This window comes from Coloeus monedula, assembly GCF_965178545.1.
Source record: "Coloeus monedula genome assembly, chromosome: 11".
In the NCBI taxonomy this organism is placed as follows: domain Eukaryota; kingdom Metazoa; phylum Chordata; class Aves; order Passeriformes; family Corvidae; genus Coloeus; species Coloeus monedula.
Window position 1 is genome coordinate 20,497,891 of NC_138791.1, and position 14,230 is coordinate 20,512,120.

Below are 14,230 nucleotides of genomic sequence, written 5' to 3' on the forward strand. Positions count from 1 at the left end.
TATATATGAGTAACTGCAGATTTGCCCAAAGGGAAAAAAAACCAACACAAACCAGGAAGCTTTCAAAATAATGGGGCGACTTTCTGCAAAACAGTGAGATTTATTAGAAGAAGTGATTTATCTCCACATCTTTTCTGAACTGGAGCACTTAAGGCAAACTTGAGGCTCCAAACACAAGAGTCAGAATCCTTAATAATAACAAACAGAGGTAAGATTCTGATTGAGGACCTTTAAGTGTGCAAGAGGTAAATAAGCATAAAGAGCTCTCCCTGAGTGTGCACACTGAGATGGAAAAGAGGATGGAGCTGGTGTAACAAGGAAGAACTGGGAAGGAAATCCTACTGTGCAGCAGATGAAGTGATGTGAGGAGTTGGGATGTGTGTGCAAGGCATGGGGATGGGTGCTGCTTCAGCTGGGCTGAACCCTGCTGGCTGGGAGAGGAGTGGGAATATGAGAGCACTATGGAAAATCTCCGAGGAACTGGGTGGTCCTTAGGGTCCCTTCCAGCCCAACCCATTCTGTGGCTGCCAATGTAAAGGGAATCACCTTTTTAAGATGCGTGGGTGATTTGAGGGTGGGGAGGCCCTGGCACAGATTCCCAGAGAGGCTGTGGCTGCCCCTGGATCCCTGGCAGTGCCCAAGGCCAGGCTGGACATTGGGGCTTGGAGCAGCCTGGGACAGTGGGAGGTGTCCCTGCCCATGGCAGGGGGTGGAATGAGACAATCATTAAGGTCCCTTCCAATGCAAACCACTCTGTGATTCTGTGACTGGGCTGTTATGACACACGGGGTGCTGCTGGCCCAGAATGTGTTAGGGGCCAAATGATGAACTGCAGCTACATCTGGTCTGGTATTTATGAAGGAGGAGTTGAAGGTTGTCTCCAAAAAATGTGCTTGGTCTGATGGGAGCATCTGAGAGATGCATCCTGCATTAGTCTGGAACTGGGAATGTGGCAGGGTATGGATTGGCCAGTCAGAAGGGAATGGCAACAGGTGGTGTCCCTTTGGGTGCTACAGTTTCGGGGTGAAGGGAACAAAACCAGGATGTTCCAGCATCCTCGAGATCTGGGTGTGCAGAAGAAAAATGGGTCTGGAGATCTTAAAATAGAACGAGATCAGCTGCATTAATTCGGGTTTGGGAGTACGGGGTTACATCCAACATCCAAACTCCTCCTCCTCCCCACCGGCTCCACTGGCACCCACCTCGGCGGGCGGAGGTTCTCGTTCCCATGTCACAATCCGGATTGCTGCTTTGGATGCCCTGGGCTGGCTGGATGCTCCCGCTGTCCCCGGCTGTCCCCGAGCCCCGCGGTGGCACTGCCGGGCTCCGCGAGCGGGGGAGCCCGCGGCGCTCCGCTCCCCGCCGGGAGAACGAGGCGGAGGAAGATGCTGCTGCTGCTGCTGCTGCTGCTGCTGCCGCTTCTCGAGTGGGGCTGAGCGAGCATCCCCCACGCAGCGCCTTTGGCGGGCGCTCCCGAGCCGCGCCGCCCCGAGCCCCGCGTCCCCAGCGCCGGCGGGTCCGGCTGCACCTGTAAACCCCGACCCCGGCGGGGCGGGCGCAGGGGCCGGGACCACCCGGTTCCATCTCCATCCCCGTCCCCATCCCGGTCCCCATCCCCATCCCCGTGCCCGTGCCCATCCCCGTGCCCGTGCCCACCGGAGCCGGCCCGGGGCGGTGCGCCGGGCGCTGCGCAGCGGCGGCGGGCGGGGCGGGCGGGCGGGGCGGGGGGCGGGCGGCCCCGGCCGTTTAAAGCGGCAGCGGCAGCGCCGCGCTCCCCAGTGCCGGTGCCGGGAGCGCGGCGGGCACGGCAGGGCAGGGCAGGGCGGGCGGCAGCGGCCGAACCCGCAGCCCTCCCCCGGCCATCCCGGCCGGCCCGGCCCCCGGGGAGCGCGGGGCAGCGCCCGGGGGCGGCGGCGGCATCACCATGGGCCGGCCGGGCAGGGTGCTGCGGCTGCTGGCGCTGCTGGAGCTGCCCTGCTGCCTGCTGGAGCTGCTGCTCGGGGAGGCGGCCCGCGGGCAGGAGATGTACGCCCCCCACTCCATCCGGCTGGAGGGGGACATCACCCTGGGCGGCCTCTTCCCCGTGCACGCCAAGGGCCCCCCGGGCTCCCCCTGCGGGGACATCAAGAAGGAGAACGGCATCCACAGGCTGGAGGCGATGCTCTACGCCCTGGACCAGATCAACAGCGACCCGGACCTGCTGCCCAACGTCACGCTGGGCGCCCGCATCCTGGACACCTGCTCCCGGGACACCTACGCGCTGGAGCAGTCCCTCACCTTCGTCCAGGCGCTCATCCAGAAGGACACCTCCGACGTGAGGTGCACCAACGGCGAGCCGCCCGTCTTCGTCAAGCCGGAGAAAGTAGTTGGAGTGATCGGGGCGTCGGGAAGTTCCGTGTCCATTATGGTGGCCAACATCCTCCGGCTGTTCCAGGTAGGGCCGTGCCGCGGGGCTCCGCCGCTCCGGCTCCCCTCGTGCCTCTCCAGGTGCTCCATCCGCCTCCCTCCGGAGCAGCTGCTTCCCCTCCCCGCCGCCCTCCCCGTCTCCCTTCTCCACGGTGCGTGGCGCTTTCTGGATTTATCGCCCCATTTGCACGAAGCAATGCCTGAGGGAAAGGAGGAAAAAAAAAAAAAAAAAAGGAAGAGGAGAGGCGCTGGTTGCGCTGGGTTTGCGTTAGAGAGAGCCATGGCTCGGCGGGGATGGATGCGGGCGCACGGCATCCCAGCGGGGCACGGCTGGGACAGCTCCGCGCACGGAATCCCGGCGGTGCGGGCAGAGCTGGCGGGGCCGCGGCCGCTCCGGCCCGGGGGTCGCGGGGGGTCAGGAGGGGCTTTCTCCGGCGGAGTCGGGGCTGTACGGGGCAGCCCCAGCACACAGCGCCTGCCCGGGTCAGGTCCCGGCTCCCTCCCGAGCCCGGCCGGCCGGAACGGTGGGGACCGGGGGCGGCTGCAGCCCGGGAGAGCCGCTCCGCGCCGCCCCAGGCTCCGGCGGCTCCGGGAGGAGCCGAGGGATGAGCAGAGCCGGAGGATTAAAGAAGCGTGTGTGTGTGTGTGCGGGGGAGATGCGCTGCAGCGCCTGCCCGTTCTCGCCCTCCTCGCCTCTCCCCCGTTTGCGCTGCGATCGCGCCCCTCTCGCCCCCGGCGCTGAACCTCGGTGGGTGTCGGGGCACGGAGACTTCGCACCCCCGTTGCGTCCTCCTGCCCCCGGTCCGTGCGAGGGCATCTGTCCGGCTCTGAGCAGCGTTTGATGCCCCGGGGCGTGGGGGTGTCCCCCCGGGGGCGGGATGTCTCCCCAGGGCGCTGCTGCAGCCGCCGGGCCCCGCAGCGAGCGCCGGGTGCCCCTCGGCTGCGATCGCGGGTGCGGTGACAGTGACAGAAGCGCCACCAGATGCATCGTGAGCAGCGGAGTTCCTCGCTCCCTGTCCTACGCCTTCGCATGCGGAAGGTGGTGGAGGGATTTTTTTATTTCTGTGCAGCGGGCGGAGAGATCCCCCGCTTTTCCCAGCTGGAAACTTGTGAGGTTTTCACGGCAGATCCACTCGGTGCTGTCAGCAGCCGCCGAGCCTCCTCATTCCCATCTGGCTGCTGGTGCCATCTCCGGCCGCTGCATCCGAGGCGAGCGGGGCGATGCCGCCCTCGCTCCTCGCTGCCCTTTGCTCTGCCCGGCCGGGCTCTGCCCTGGCCATTTACCCGAAAGAACACCAAGGAGCCGCTTCTTTTCCTTGCTCGCCTCCCCTCTTGGCAGATTCAAACGCATCGCTGCCGGATTCAGCGCTGTGCCGAATCTCCCACAGTTTCTGTGGCTCCATCGTGCAGCTCCTCGTGTGGCAGCGCCAGCCCCGCTCGTGCCCGGCGCCCTCCTGCTCCAGCTCCCCGGGCTGCAAACCAGATGAGCTCATGTTCTGCATGAGCCCAGCAGCTCGGAGGGACGTGAGCGGTGCTGAAGTTGTGCTCAAGTACTGGTTCAGCAGCTGCTCGGGGCTCCACCAGCCAGCAGGGTGGGATGAGGCAGCTCTTCCTCTCCAGTTCTCATCCCACAGCAAGTCCTGGGCACTCCCTACCCAGATCCAGTTCAGAAGGGAAACTGAGGCATCAGGAGCGCTTTGGATAATGCCACAATACCTGCAAGGTCTTTGGTGATCTGTTACGTAATGGAGTTGGCAGAAAATAAGATATTTGGGCAGTTTGTCCATGTAGATATATTTATATAAACAAAATATTTTAATGTATTGTGACTAAGCATCTGTTCAAAATTGCAATTTAGCCAAATCATCCAGAAAGCAGGAACTGGCCTGTACTGAGGGATTTTACTGAATATATATTTTGCAGCTTGGATGAGCCGCCTTGAAGCAGATCTTCCATGCCATAAAGCTGTTCCCTGCTGTCCTCTCCTTCAAAACACAGTTCAGAACATGTTCAGCCAAAGAGAAATAGAAAGGAACTATTTTAGGAGAAGAAGTGGACCTGTTCAACAACTAAGTGCCATTGTGTGTGGGTGGATGAGAAGCTCTAAGTTAGTGGAAGGAAGAAAACCAAGTACCAATCACTAAATATCTTGTTAACCTCAGTACTCTCTGAAATTCCTGAGTGTGGCAGCCAGCTTCTTTCTCATGGCTCGCTGTGGGTTTTACTGCCTGGGGTGAGGGGTGGGAGGATGGCTCTTGAACGCTTATTTGCATGCCCAAACTGGCTTTTCCTTCATGTCTGGTAGATATAAAACTCTCTCCATCTGTGGAAGCCCCTGCAAAGAGATCTTACTGGAGCCTCTGCTTCTCTGACAATATCTTGGAAGAGAAGTATTTGTGCTGTGCCTTAATGTAGGGAGAAAATCTGTGTGTATGTATATTTATAGATATATATATATCCCATCCAGAGCACAGCAGGGCTTCCTCAGCCAGCTCCTGGTGCTTCAGGCACTTCCTCCCCAGGAGGGGCACGATCCAGGCTGTTCATCTTCCGCTCTGCATGGGAGGTTCTGTTATCTCTGCCTGCAGCTCACCCGTCCCCAATGCAGCACAGAGGGCTGGGAACATCCTCAGCTAAAGCCAACAGGTGGATCAGCAGGGAGAGGCAGTGCTGGGGTCCTCTGGCTGGGATTCATCCATGTAATTACTGCTGGAAGCCTTGTAGGAGCTTTCCTGGGGTGAAAAAAATGGTGGGAGGGATCTTCACGACACTTGGGGTTTTTGCTGTGTGATCGGAGTGCCTCTGCTGGCTTTGTACCTCTCTCCTCACTTTTCCCTGAGTTGCTTCTTGGATAAAAGAGGATGGGATGGGAATAGTTGGGGTGGGAGGGTTCCTCCAGGAGCGTGGGGAAGGCATGGAGCCCTGCTGGAGCCCAGGGAAGCTGTAAACCTGCCTCTCCCTTTCTCCAGCTGAAGGGTTTGTGCTGATGGAGCCTAGCTGAGACTTCGGGGTGGTCGCTGCTCCTGCTGGGTCACACAGGACGTGTGGACACGGGGATGGTGGGCACAGGAATTGCTGGTGGGGACAGATGCCTCTTCAGGCCCTGGGCAGGAGGGTTCCAGAATGAACTGAGGAGGGATGGATGTGCCCTGGGCAAGTGCAGGCTCTGAGGGAGGGGAGGCTGCACCCCCGGGTTCAGTGTCTGCCACTGCCAGGGACTTCGTGGGACCTTCTGGGTTAAACTGATGAGTGAGGAGCATCAACAGTGCCTGGTCAGGAGCAGGGCAGAGCCCACCCTGGGCAGGGTGGAGCAGGACTGGATGTCTGAGTGCACAGGAGCTTCTCCAGCTTGGCCATGGCTTCCCTCAGAAGGGGTGGAGGTGGGAGGTGCCTCGGGCTGGATTCTGTATTTTCCATCTCTGTTCTTTACGCAGGATGAGTGCCCTGGCAGGAGTTACACTGACACAGCCCTCTGTGTCTGCATCCCTCGGGGCTGTGTTCCATCCCCATCCAGCTGGGAAGGGCTGCTCAGGCAGGAATCTGGGGAGGAGGGCAGGCGTGTGCCCAGCCCTGGGGCCTGTCTGTGCTGCAGCACTCGGGTTACAGGAGGGATCGGCCTCGGGTGGTGGAGTGTGGAGATGGCCCTGCACCAATATTCAAGTGTGCCCAAGACAGGGACTTCTTCAAAACACAATTTTATCAGTGCACACCAGTAAATAGCAGGTCATAAATTAAATATCTCTCCTAAAAATAACACCGAAATAATTTGGAAAGCTGCTTCCAAATGCACCGGGGACTTCAGGCAGGATGTTTTTAGGCTGCTGGTTTTGCTTTGGAAGAAATGCTGTTCCTTTGCAGGGTCGTAGCTTTCCTTACAAATGGAACTCCATGACAAAACCATTGCCAGGTTGTTCCATATTTTCTGGGAGTAGACCCATGCCATATGGGGAATATCAGCACCCTGATTTCTTTTTTAGTGCTGGAAATCTGATTTTTGTGCTCCCTTAGAACTGCAGACTTCTCATGACAAGCTTTAATAATAAACAAATTACTGCTTCAGGCTCGTGTCCTCTGTGGATGCAATTTGAAAGAATCAATCAGCAATAGTTTTGTTCTTGTCTAAATCCCTGTGAGATTTTATCAGGGGTGGCTTTTGTGGCCCAAAGGAGGCTGTTCCTGAGCCCCTCCAGGGAACTTTGCAGCAAAGTGGGCTAAAGGAGTCAGTGAGACTGGGAGTGTAAATTGGAACATCCCTGATCTCCCTGGGGGTGTTGGCTGCCTTCCCTTCCTGCCGAAGGAGGCCGATGACAGTTGCAGTCCTGCCTTCTGCTCCAGACACAGTAATCACAAAAATGAGATTATTTGGAAAGGAAGGGAGCTTAAAAGTGCAGCTCTGAGTTGGATGCTGCTCTTTTCTTGGAAAATGCACACGCTTTTCCCAGGCTCTCCGGGGGAGGCTGTTGGGCTGGGACTGCTGGGGATGGGATGGGGATGGGGATGGGGCTCAGCTGCTCCAGGGAAGGAGAGGAGCACTGGAGGCTGCTCCTGCTGGGAATACCCCTCGGGCACAGGGAAGAAGGGCAGGGCTGTGGGAGAATGGCTGTACAGAACCGTGTGTGATCCCATGGTTCCAACAGATCCTTTGGGAGTGTTTGGTTTCTAGGGAATTTCATGCTGTTGATCTGACCGGTTTCTAGAAACTCCTTTAATTCCCAGGAAAATGTCTGCAAATTGGTTGTTCCTCCCTCTCTTAGTTCAAGTTTCCTGAAGGAATGTGGGATATAGGCCCATCCCATGGGATAGAATTTTCATTCCAAAGACTCGTGTTGAGCCCCTCCTGCTGACTTTGCCCTCATGAGGAAGTTTAATTGGTGGAACATACCTGGGCTCTCACCGAGGTTGGGAAGAAAACTGCCACACTTCAGCAGTATTTTTCTCTGGATGCTAATTTGTTGTGAACTCCTGACATGATTCCTGCATCTTCTTCTCCTCACTTTAAACAAGACAATAGGTTTTAGGCAATGGAGTAATGATTCATTTCAGACAAGACATTTCAGGAGAACTCCACATTTTCCAGTTTCTCCCATAGAGAATGGAACAAAAAGCTGAATATAGGAAACAGCAAACTTTAATTCTTTGCCTCCTCTTAAAAAAGGGGGGGGTTTTGTGTTCCTTAACAAGCTTTCATTTCAGCAGCCTCTCAGTACTTGTCCTTGTTGTTAGTGAGTCCCTAATGAGTGTGAGCACCCTGAGCCACGCAGGTCTGATGTGCTGTGAGGCTGCACCGAAGAGATGTGGAATCCCATTTTCCCTGTATAAATAAAAGGCCAGGAAAAGCCTCACTTCAAGAATTCCACATGGGGAGTCACTAATGAGAGGCTGGAGGTGCTGTGAATGTATTTTTCTGGAATGCTGTGTTTTGGAGGTAAAATTCATTTTCTTGACAAGGCAAAATTCAATTTCAGCAATAATCTTGGCTCTTAATCTGTTTTCAAGTGTCTCTCTTGAGGCAGAAGGGACTGCAAAGGGTCATTTGGAAGGAGACTGGTTCTGCCAGGAGAGGGATGCTCATCCATGGAGAGGGACAGGGAAGGATGCTGGGCAGAGGATTCAGGGATAACTGGGGCTGGCACAAGGGGTGCAGGAATGGGGAGAGCAGATATTCAGCAAGTTCACTTGTGCGATTCCCAATTTACTCTTTGAAACAAAATAAGGTGACCTCTCTGGAATGACAAATGGAGGGATCATTTCAAGGCATTAATTTTTATGAAAGAATTATTGATCTGCTTTGGAATCTCATAACAGTAATATTACAAAACTACATGTACTCTATTCCATATTTTATTCTATTAAATGGGTTTTGCTTGGAGGCATTAAAACCATCCAGCACAATACTCTGTTTCATAAGATCAGATGTTGTTATTTCTATTTATAGTCATATTCAAATTAATCTCAATGAGTGACAATGCTGACTGTCCCAGACGTTGGACTATGATGAATTTTATCATAATGTTGGGAGATACGAAGCATGTAATTAAGGCTGTTTGGAGAGCATGGAATCCAATATAGTCAGGTCATTAGTGTGGTGGAGAGGGTACCCAGGCAGAGAGAAATCTAAAGGAGAACAAGGATTTCCAAAGCTTTGCTTGTTACTGATGATTCACGAGGTCCTACCAGGCCCTTCTGCTGAAGGCAGTGCAGTTGTTCTGAACCATCACCAATTTAATGGGAATAAAGCCCGGTCCTATTCTGGACCAGGAAAAGGTGGTGGCCCTGCCCCACGTGAGGCCACAGGTCCCTCCTGGGCAGTCCCCTCGTGCTTCCCCTGGCTGGAGTGAGCCCAGCCCTCAGAGCTTGCAGAGCTCTCCAGCCCCGGGGGCTGCACCAGGAGCAGAGACTCTGACAGCAATTGGTGTCGGGGTGGGCTGGAGCTTTTTGATGTCCCCGTGTCCCCAGGGCCACCATGGGGTGTGTGTGAGCAGTATTTTGGCAGCTCAGGGCATGCTGGGTCGGGTGCAGGGGGTGTCCAGCTCCATGGGCTGTGTTTTGGAGCAAAGCCTTTTGCAGCAGAGCCAGTGTGAGGTGCAGGATGGGGCACCCCGAGCACACCAGACCTTCCCACAGGGATCTCGCTCCCTCTGTGGGGACAAAGCGCCCCTGGCTGACAGAGAGCCCAGCAGTGCTGCCCAAGGTCCCTGGGCTGAGGCCGTGGTGCTGAGGACACTTTTGCTGTGTCATTTGGGATCTGGAGAGCATTAAGATGCTGTGTGAGTGCTGGGCATTCTCTTATCCCTCTGCTGACGGTGCCGCCGGTCGGTGCCTCCCTTCCCAGTCCTTCTAAATGAGCTTGGCAAGTGTTCCCAAAGCCCTGGGACGTGCTCCTGACTGGAGATCAGCTCTCTATGCCTTGGGATTGGTGAAGCACTTGGGCTCCCTGGCCTCTGACTGACACTGGGAAGAGGAGGAAGCTTGGAGACCTCTCTTTCCCAAGGCCCTGCGCTGCCTGGGTGGTGCAGGTCCAATGATTTGACATTCAGGGCACATCCAACAGCTCTATTTTGGTCTGGGTTTTTGGGAAAAGGATTGTCTGAGCTGTAGGGGTGGAGGGCAGGGTTTGGAGCAGTCATAGGTCACAAGATTTCATCCTGATAATGGTTCTGCTTAATGCCTCTGAGCATGGTTGTGTATGTGGGTGTTTTTATATATAAATAGATACACAAAAATATTACTGTCGGTATATGCTTATGTTGTAAATGTGAGCTGTTTCTTTAAGGTCTTGCTCAGGGATTGGGCTGGGAAGGGGAGAGCAGGCTCCAGTGTGGGGCTGTGCTGGGTGAGGAGAGGATGGAGCACCTCTGTGTCCCTGTGTGACAGCCCTGTCACCTGCCTGTTTGGCTTTTGGATCCTGCCTGTCTCACATCAGGATGATGTTAAGGCTCAGAACAATCAATCATGGGTGATACACAGAGAAAAGATGTGGTATAGGGATACTGAGCCACCTCAGAGGCTTTAGCAGCACCAGCAACAGGTTGTGTTTGTGCTTGGCTGCTCCTGTGTGGGGAGTGAGAGAAGGGAGGAGAGGCCGAAACTGATAGAAAACAGGGCAGAGCATGGAGAGGTTGGTGTGTGGCTGTGCAGGGTGAGAGGATGCTGGCAGGAGGATGCTCTGTGGGAACAGCTCTCCTCTGTCACACCAGCAGAGCCTCAGGTCACCCTCTGACAGCAGCTGGAGCCCGGCGTGGGCACAGGGGATGGGCTGTGGTGGCTCCTCCCTTTGGGGCAGCTCCTGGCCATGCTCCGGCCACCTTGGTCTGTGCCCAGAGGCTGCTCATGGATCAAAGGCAGGGGCAAGGACAGGGAGCTGAGAGTGGTCACTGTGCAGGGACAGCGGTGGTCACTGTGCAGGGACAGCACTGGTCACTGTGCAGGGATGGCCGTGGTCACTGTGCAGGGACGGCTGTGGTCACTGTGCAGGGACAGCGGTGGTCACTGTGCAGGGACGGCTGTGGTCACTGCGCAGCCATGGCCGTGGTCACTGTGCAGCCAGAGCTGGGTCGGTGCCGGCAGGGCCGGGGGTGACAGAAGTCCCAGGGAGGGCACAGCCCAGGCAGCTGGCACGCTGCTGTGGCTCAGGGGCAGTGCCCTGCTGCAGCTCTGTGCTGCTGCCCGTTCACAGGCCGGATAAGCTGGACCCGGCTCGGTGTGATCCTGGAGCTCCCCTGCTGCCGCAGCTCTCCCTCAGATCCTGCTCTCACAGCTCTCCCTCAGATCCTGCTCTCACACTGTTACAGCTGTTGTAGCTCTTCACTCGCAGGTAGAACAACTGCTGACAAAGCCAGAACCTTGGGCTGGAGCTGTGCTGAGAATGACTCAGGTCCAGGCTCCCCTCAGGTGGCTGACACAAACCTGGCTCTCAGCTCCCTCTGTCAGAGCTGTCCCATTCCCGTGGCTGCCACACGGATGCACCAACAGCCCAGCACTGCTCCAGAGCCGTGGGCTCTGGCCACGGAGTCCAGGGGAGCTGTGGCCCTCCAGGACCTTTAAGACTCCCTGGCCCTGGGAATGTGGGACAGGTGATGATAACGTGGCAGTAGGGGCTATCAGGGCCAGCTGCACCAGCCGTCCTTCTGTCCCAACCCCAGTTCCAGTTCCAGCAGGGCTGCTGTGACAGTGGCTGTTGGTCCCTGCAGGTGGCTTTATAGCAGCCAGTTATTCCTGTCCTGCACAAAGGCCCCAATCCCAGCTTTCCCTGGATGAATGTCCACATGGAAACAGGGCAGGAAATGTAAAGGTGGTACAGGATGGAAACACGCACCTGTCCGAGCACAGTTCTCCAGCGTTTCCTTTGGATGCTGCAGCAGTGGCTGGGGTTGGTGGGAAGGCAGCAAGCTGGACACGGAGCTGGCTCATTCCCTGGGACAGTTTCAGGCATCTTTAGGCCGGGTACCATCCCCTCAGCCTCCTTCCAGGCATCCAGGGGCAGCCACAGCTTCTGTGGGAACCTGTGCCTGGGCCTCCCCACCCTCACAGGGAACAATTCCTTCCCGTTGGACAGCACCTGTGGAGCCAGGCTGGTCCTAGCAGATGCCTAAGCTCTCCTGTAAACTTTCTGGGGAATGTTCTACAGCCTTCAAAAAAGACCTTTTTTTCCTCTTAATACTCAGCTTTTATCCTCTTTGCTGGAAGTTTTCCTGGTTTGTTCTGGCTCTATTTTCACAGCAGGCTTTGGGGCTTGAGTGCAACACCAAATGCAATAGAGATGTTCCTACTTTTGCTCTCCCCTTGATACTCGAAGATAGATCCAAAAAGCAGAGGTTTGGAGGTGAAGGTGCACTGAGGTGGTACTTGTGGAACTCCAGCTCTGCGTGAGCCAGGCTCAAGGTGTCAGCTCACATTTCCAGTGCTCTGGGTGCCCCTGGTTATTTTAAATTCTATCTCATCCCAGTGGTGCATTTCCAGTCTGGACTACTTGTGTTCAAAACCAATCCAACGAAAGTCCCACAAGAAGTTTGCTCCCACAATAGCCCTTCTTTAAAGAACCAAAGGTTTTCCAAATTAAGAAAAGAATAAAATTCCAGTTCTCTCTCTGCAGTATCTTCGATGACAAGGACAGAGGGATCTGTGTCCCTACACTGTCTCAGGTGGAAATGCCCAGGTTTGATGCCTTGCAAATTTGTTTTCTCTCCTGCCATTTTAGGATTTGTGTAGAGCACAGCAAGCCCATACACCACAGATGTCCTAATAAATTTCTTATTTCATAAATATTTTAATACTGTTAATTATGCATTCAGCAGAATGGAGATTTGTTTCGTGTCATTAAACTCAGCCTCATAATTCCATGCATGTGGTATTTCTGCACCCAGAACAGGCTGAGTGCCAGTGCCTTGTACAGCACTGGTGACACAGGAGGAATCTGCCCCTTTGCAGGATTGGCCTCAGGAGGCTCAGGGAAGGAGCAGTGGGACAGCAGGAGTTCTTCCTCTCTGTGAGTGCAGGATTTGAGCCTCCGGAGTGCAGCAGGTTCTGTTTGCAGTCACAACCACCCCTGGGGTTCCTGGTGTGAGATCTCAGATCAGATGCAGGTGAGGGGTGCAGCACTGGGGGGCTCTGGGACCCCTCTCTGCACCCCATGGCACCCCCTGTTTATGGGGCCATCAACATGGCACCAATCTACTTCCAAAATAAATTTGTAGATGTGTGTTGTGGTCCATCAGAACTTTCTAAATGCACATTTATTTTGGCTATCTTGAGAGAAACCCAGGTTAGTTAATGTAAGTTCATGGGCAAGGAAAGCTTGGCTTGACTGACTCCAGGTGTCAGACCAGAGTCCCTTTTCCCCATGGATGTGGCCTGGTGTCCTGGGACAGCATTTGCTGGTTTAGAAACAACTCTTGATACCCACAGCTTGGTGCTGAAATAATAAGATCCAGGTAAATCTAATGGATGGCTGCAATTTACCACTGGGATTTAATGACTGCTCCTAAGAGCCCAGACAGTATCTCCCCAGGCAGAGACAGGACTGAGTGCCTGGAGTTGTTCCCCATGTTGATCCCATCAAAACCAAGTCCTAATGGATAGGATCAAGGCCAAATTCCATTTAATAAAAAATGGCAGGAATAACTACAAAAATAAAGACAAACTGTCAGCTCAGATTTGGCAGGAGGTTGTTATTTTTGCAGGAATAAAATCCAGCACTAATAGAGATGGGTTAGTGATTTTTAAAGCAGGTAATTTTGTGGCAGGGCTTGAATGCACAGAAATTATATTGACAATAAAAATTAATTAAATGACTTTTTGTGGGTTTGTAGTTTTTCTATCTGACAACAGTGCAGAGAACCTCTGAGTAACTGGATGATCCTTAAGGTCCCTTCCAACCCACTCCCTTCTATGGATCGTGATGCAAAGGAAATTATCTTTTGGAGATGTGTCTGCTACAGCTACAGTGGAGGATTTTCAAATGAGGAAACAGTGTTTTGATTGCCCAGCAAGCCTTGGACAACTGGAATGGACAATTGGCAGGGGCTGCCCAGGGAGGTTTGGAGTGCCCATCCCTGGAGGTGTCCAAGGAAGGGCTGGAGGTGGCACTCAGTGCTCTGGGCTGGGGACAAGGTGGCATCGGGCACAGCTTGGATTCCATGGGCTGGGAGGGCCTTTCCAGCCTCGGTGATCCTGGGATTCTGTGAACTGGGAGCTCATTGCCTGTTCCAGTGCTTGACAACATCTCCTGCAGCAGAACGTTGGCGTCCCAGTGAAGGGATTTTGCACTTCACAGGATTTTGGAAGCTGACACAAAAAGATGCATTTTCCATCTGCCTGCAGTGCCCAGGGTGGCACAGCCCTGAGGGAGTGACAGCTCGTTTGCTCTTGTTTGGCTAAACTGCAAATGAGGAATGGCCTGGGTTTTTCCAGCCCTAGGGAGGAGGCCCAGGACAGCTGCACAAGTCCTGTAACACACCAGGATCCCCAACAGCCTCAGTGTGAGACAGGAGCAGAGCAGAGGTACTGGAGTCCCTGGGAAAGCCACTTTCCTTCTTCAGGAATATTTTAGTGACATGGTAAACTGTGAAGAGCATTCAATCCATGAAGAAATGAAATAAATCCCAAATACAGATTTTCCCACCTGTGAAAAGTGTATTTTGCTGGGGAACCGAGCTGTTGTTAAAAAAAGCCTCCCCCCCATGCTTATTTTCTCAGGAAGAACCTCCTTGCATTTCAGAAGAGAATGAAATAACTCTGAGCACAAAAGCATCGAGGAATGGGGCTGAGAACTCGTCTGTGAAATGTCCTGCTTGAGCCCAGCCAAGCTTGTGCTGCTCCATCTGGC

General features: G+C 54.6%; 1 protein-coding gene across 1 annotated transcript in view; it reads left to right on the top strand.

Moving 5' to 3' along the window:
• Window positions 1-1,924: 1,924 nt before the first annotated feature.
• Window positions 1,925-14,230, top strand: part of GRM7 (glutamate metabotropic receptor 7) — a gene marked incomplete at both ends in the record, with an annotated part of 190,457 nt that continues 178,151 nt past the window's right edge. Inside the window, one exon of the mRNA XM_082289014.1 lies at window positions 1,925-2,434. Within this exon, the coding sequence (XP_082145140.1) occupies window positions 1,925-2,434 (510 nt within the window). The remainder of the gene's footprint in view (window positions 2,435-14,230) is intronic.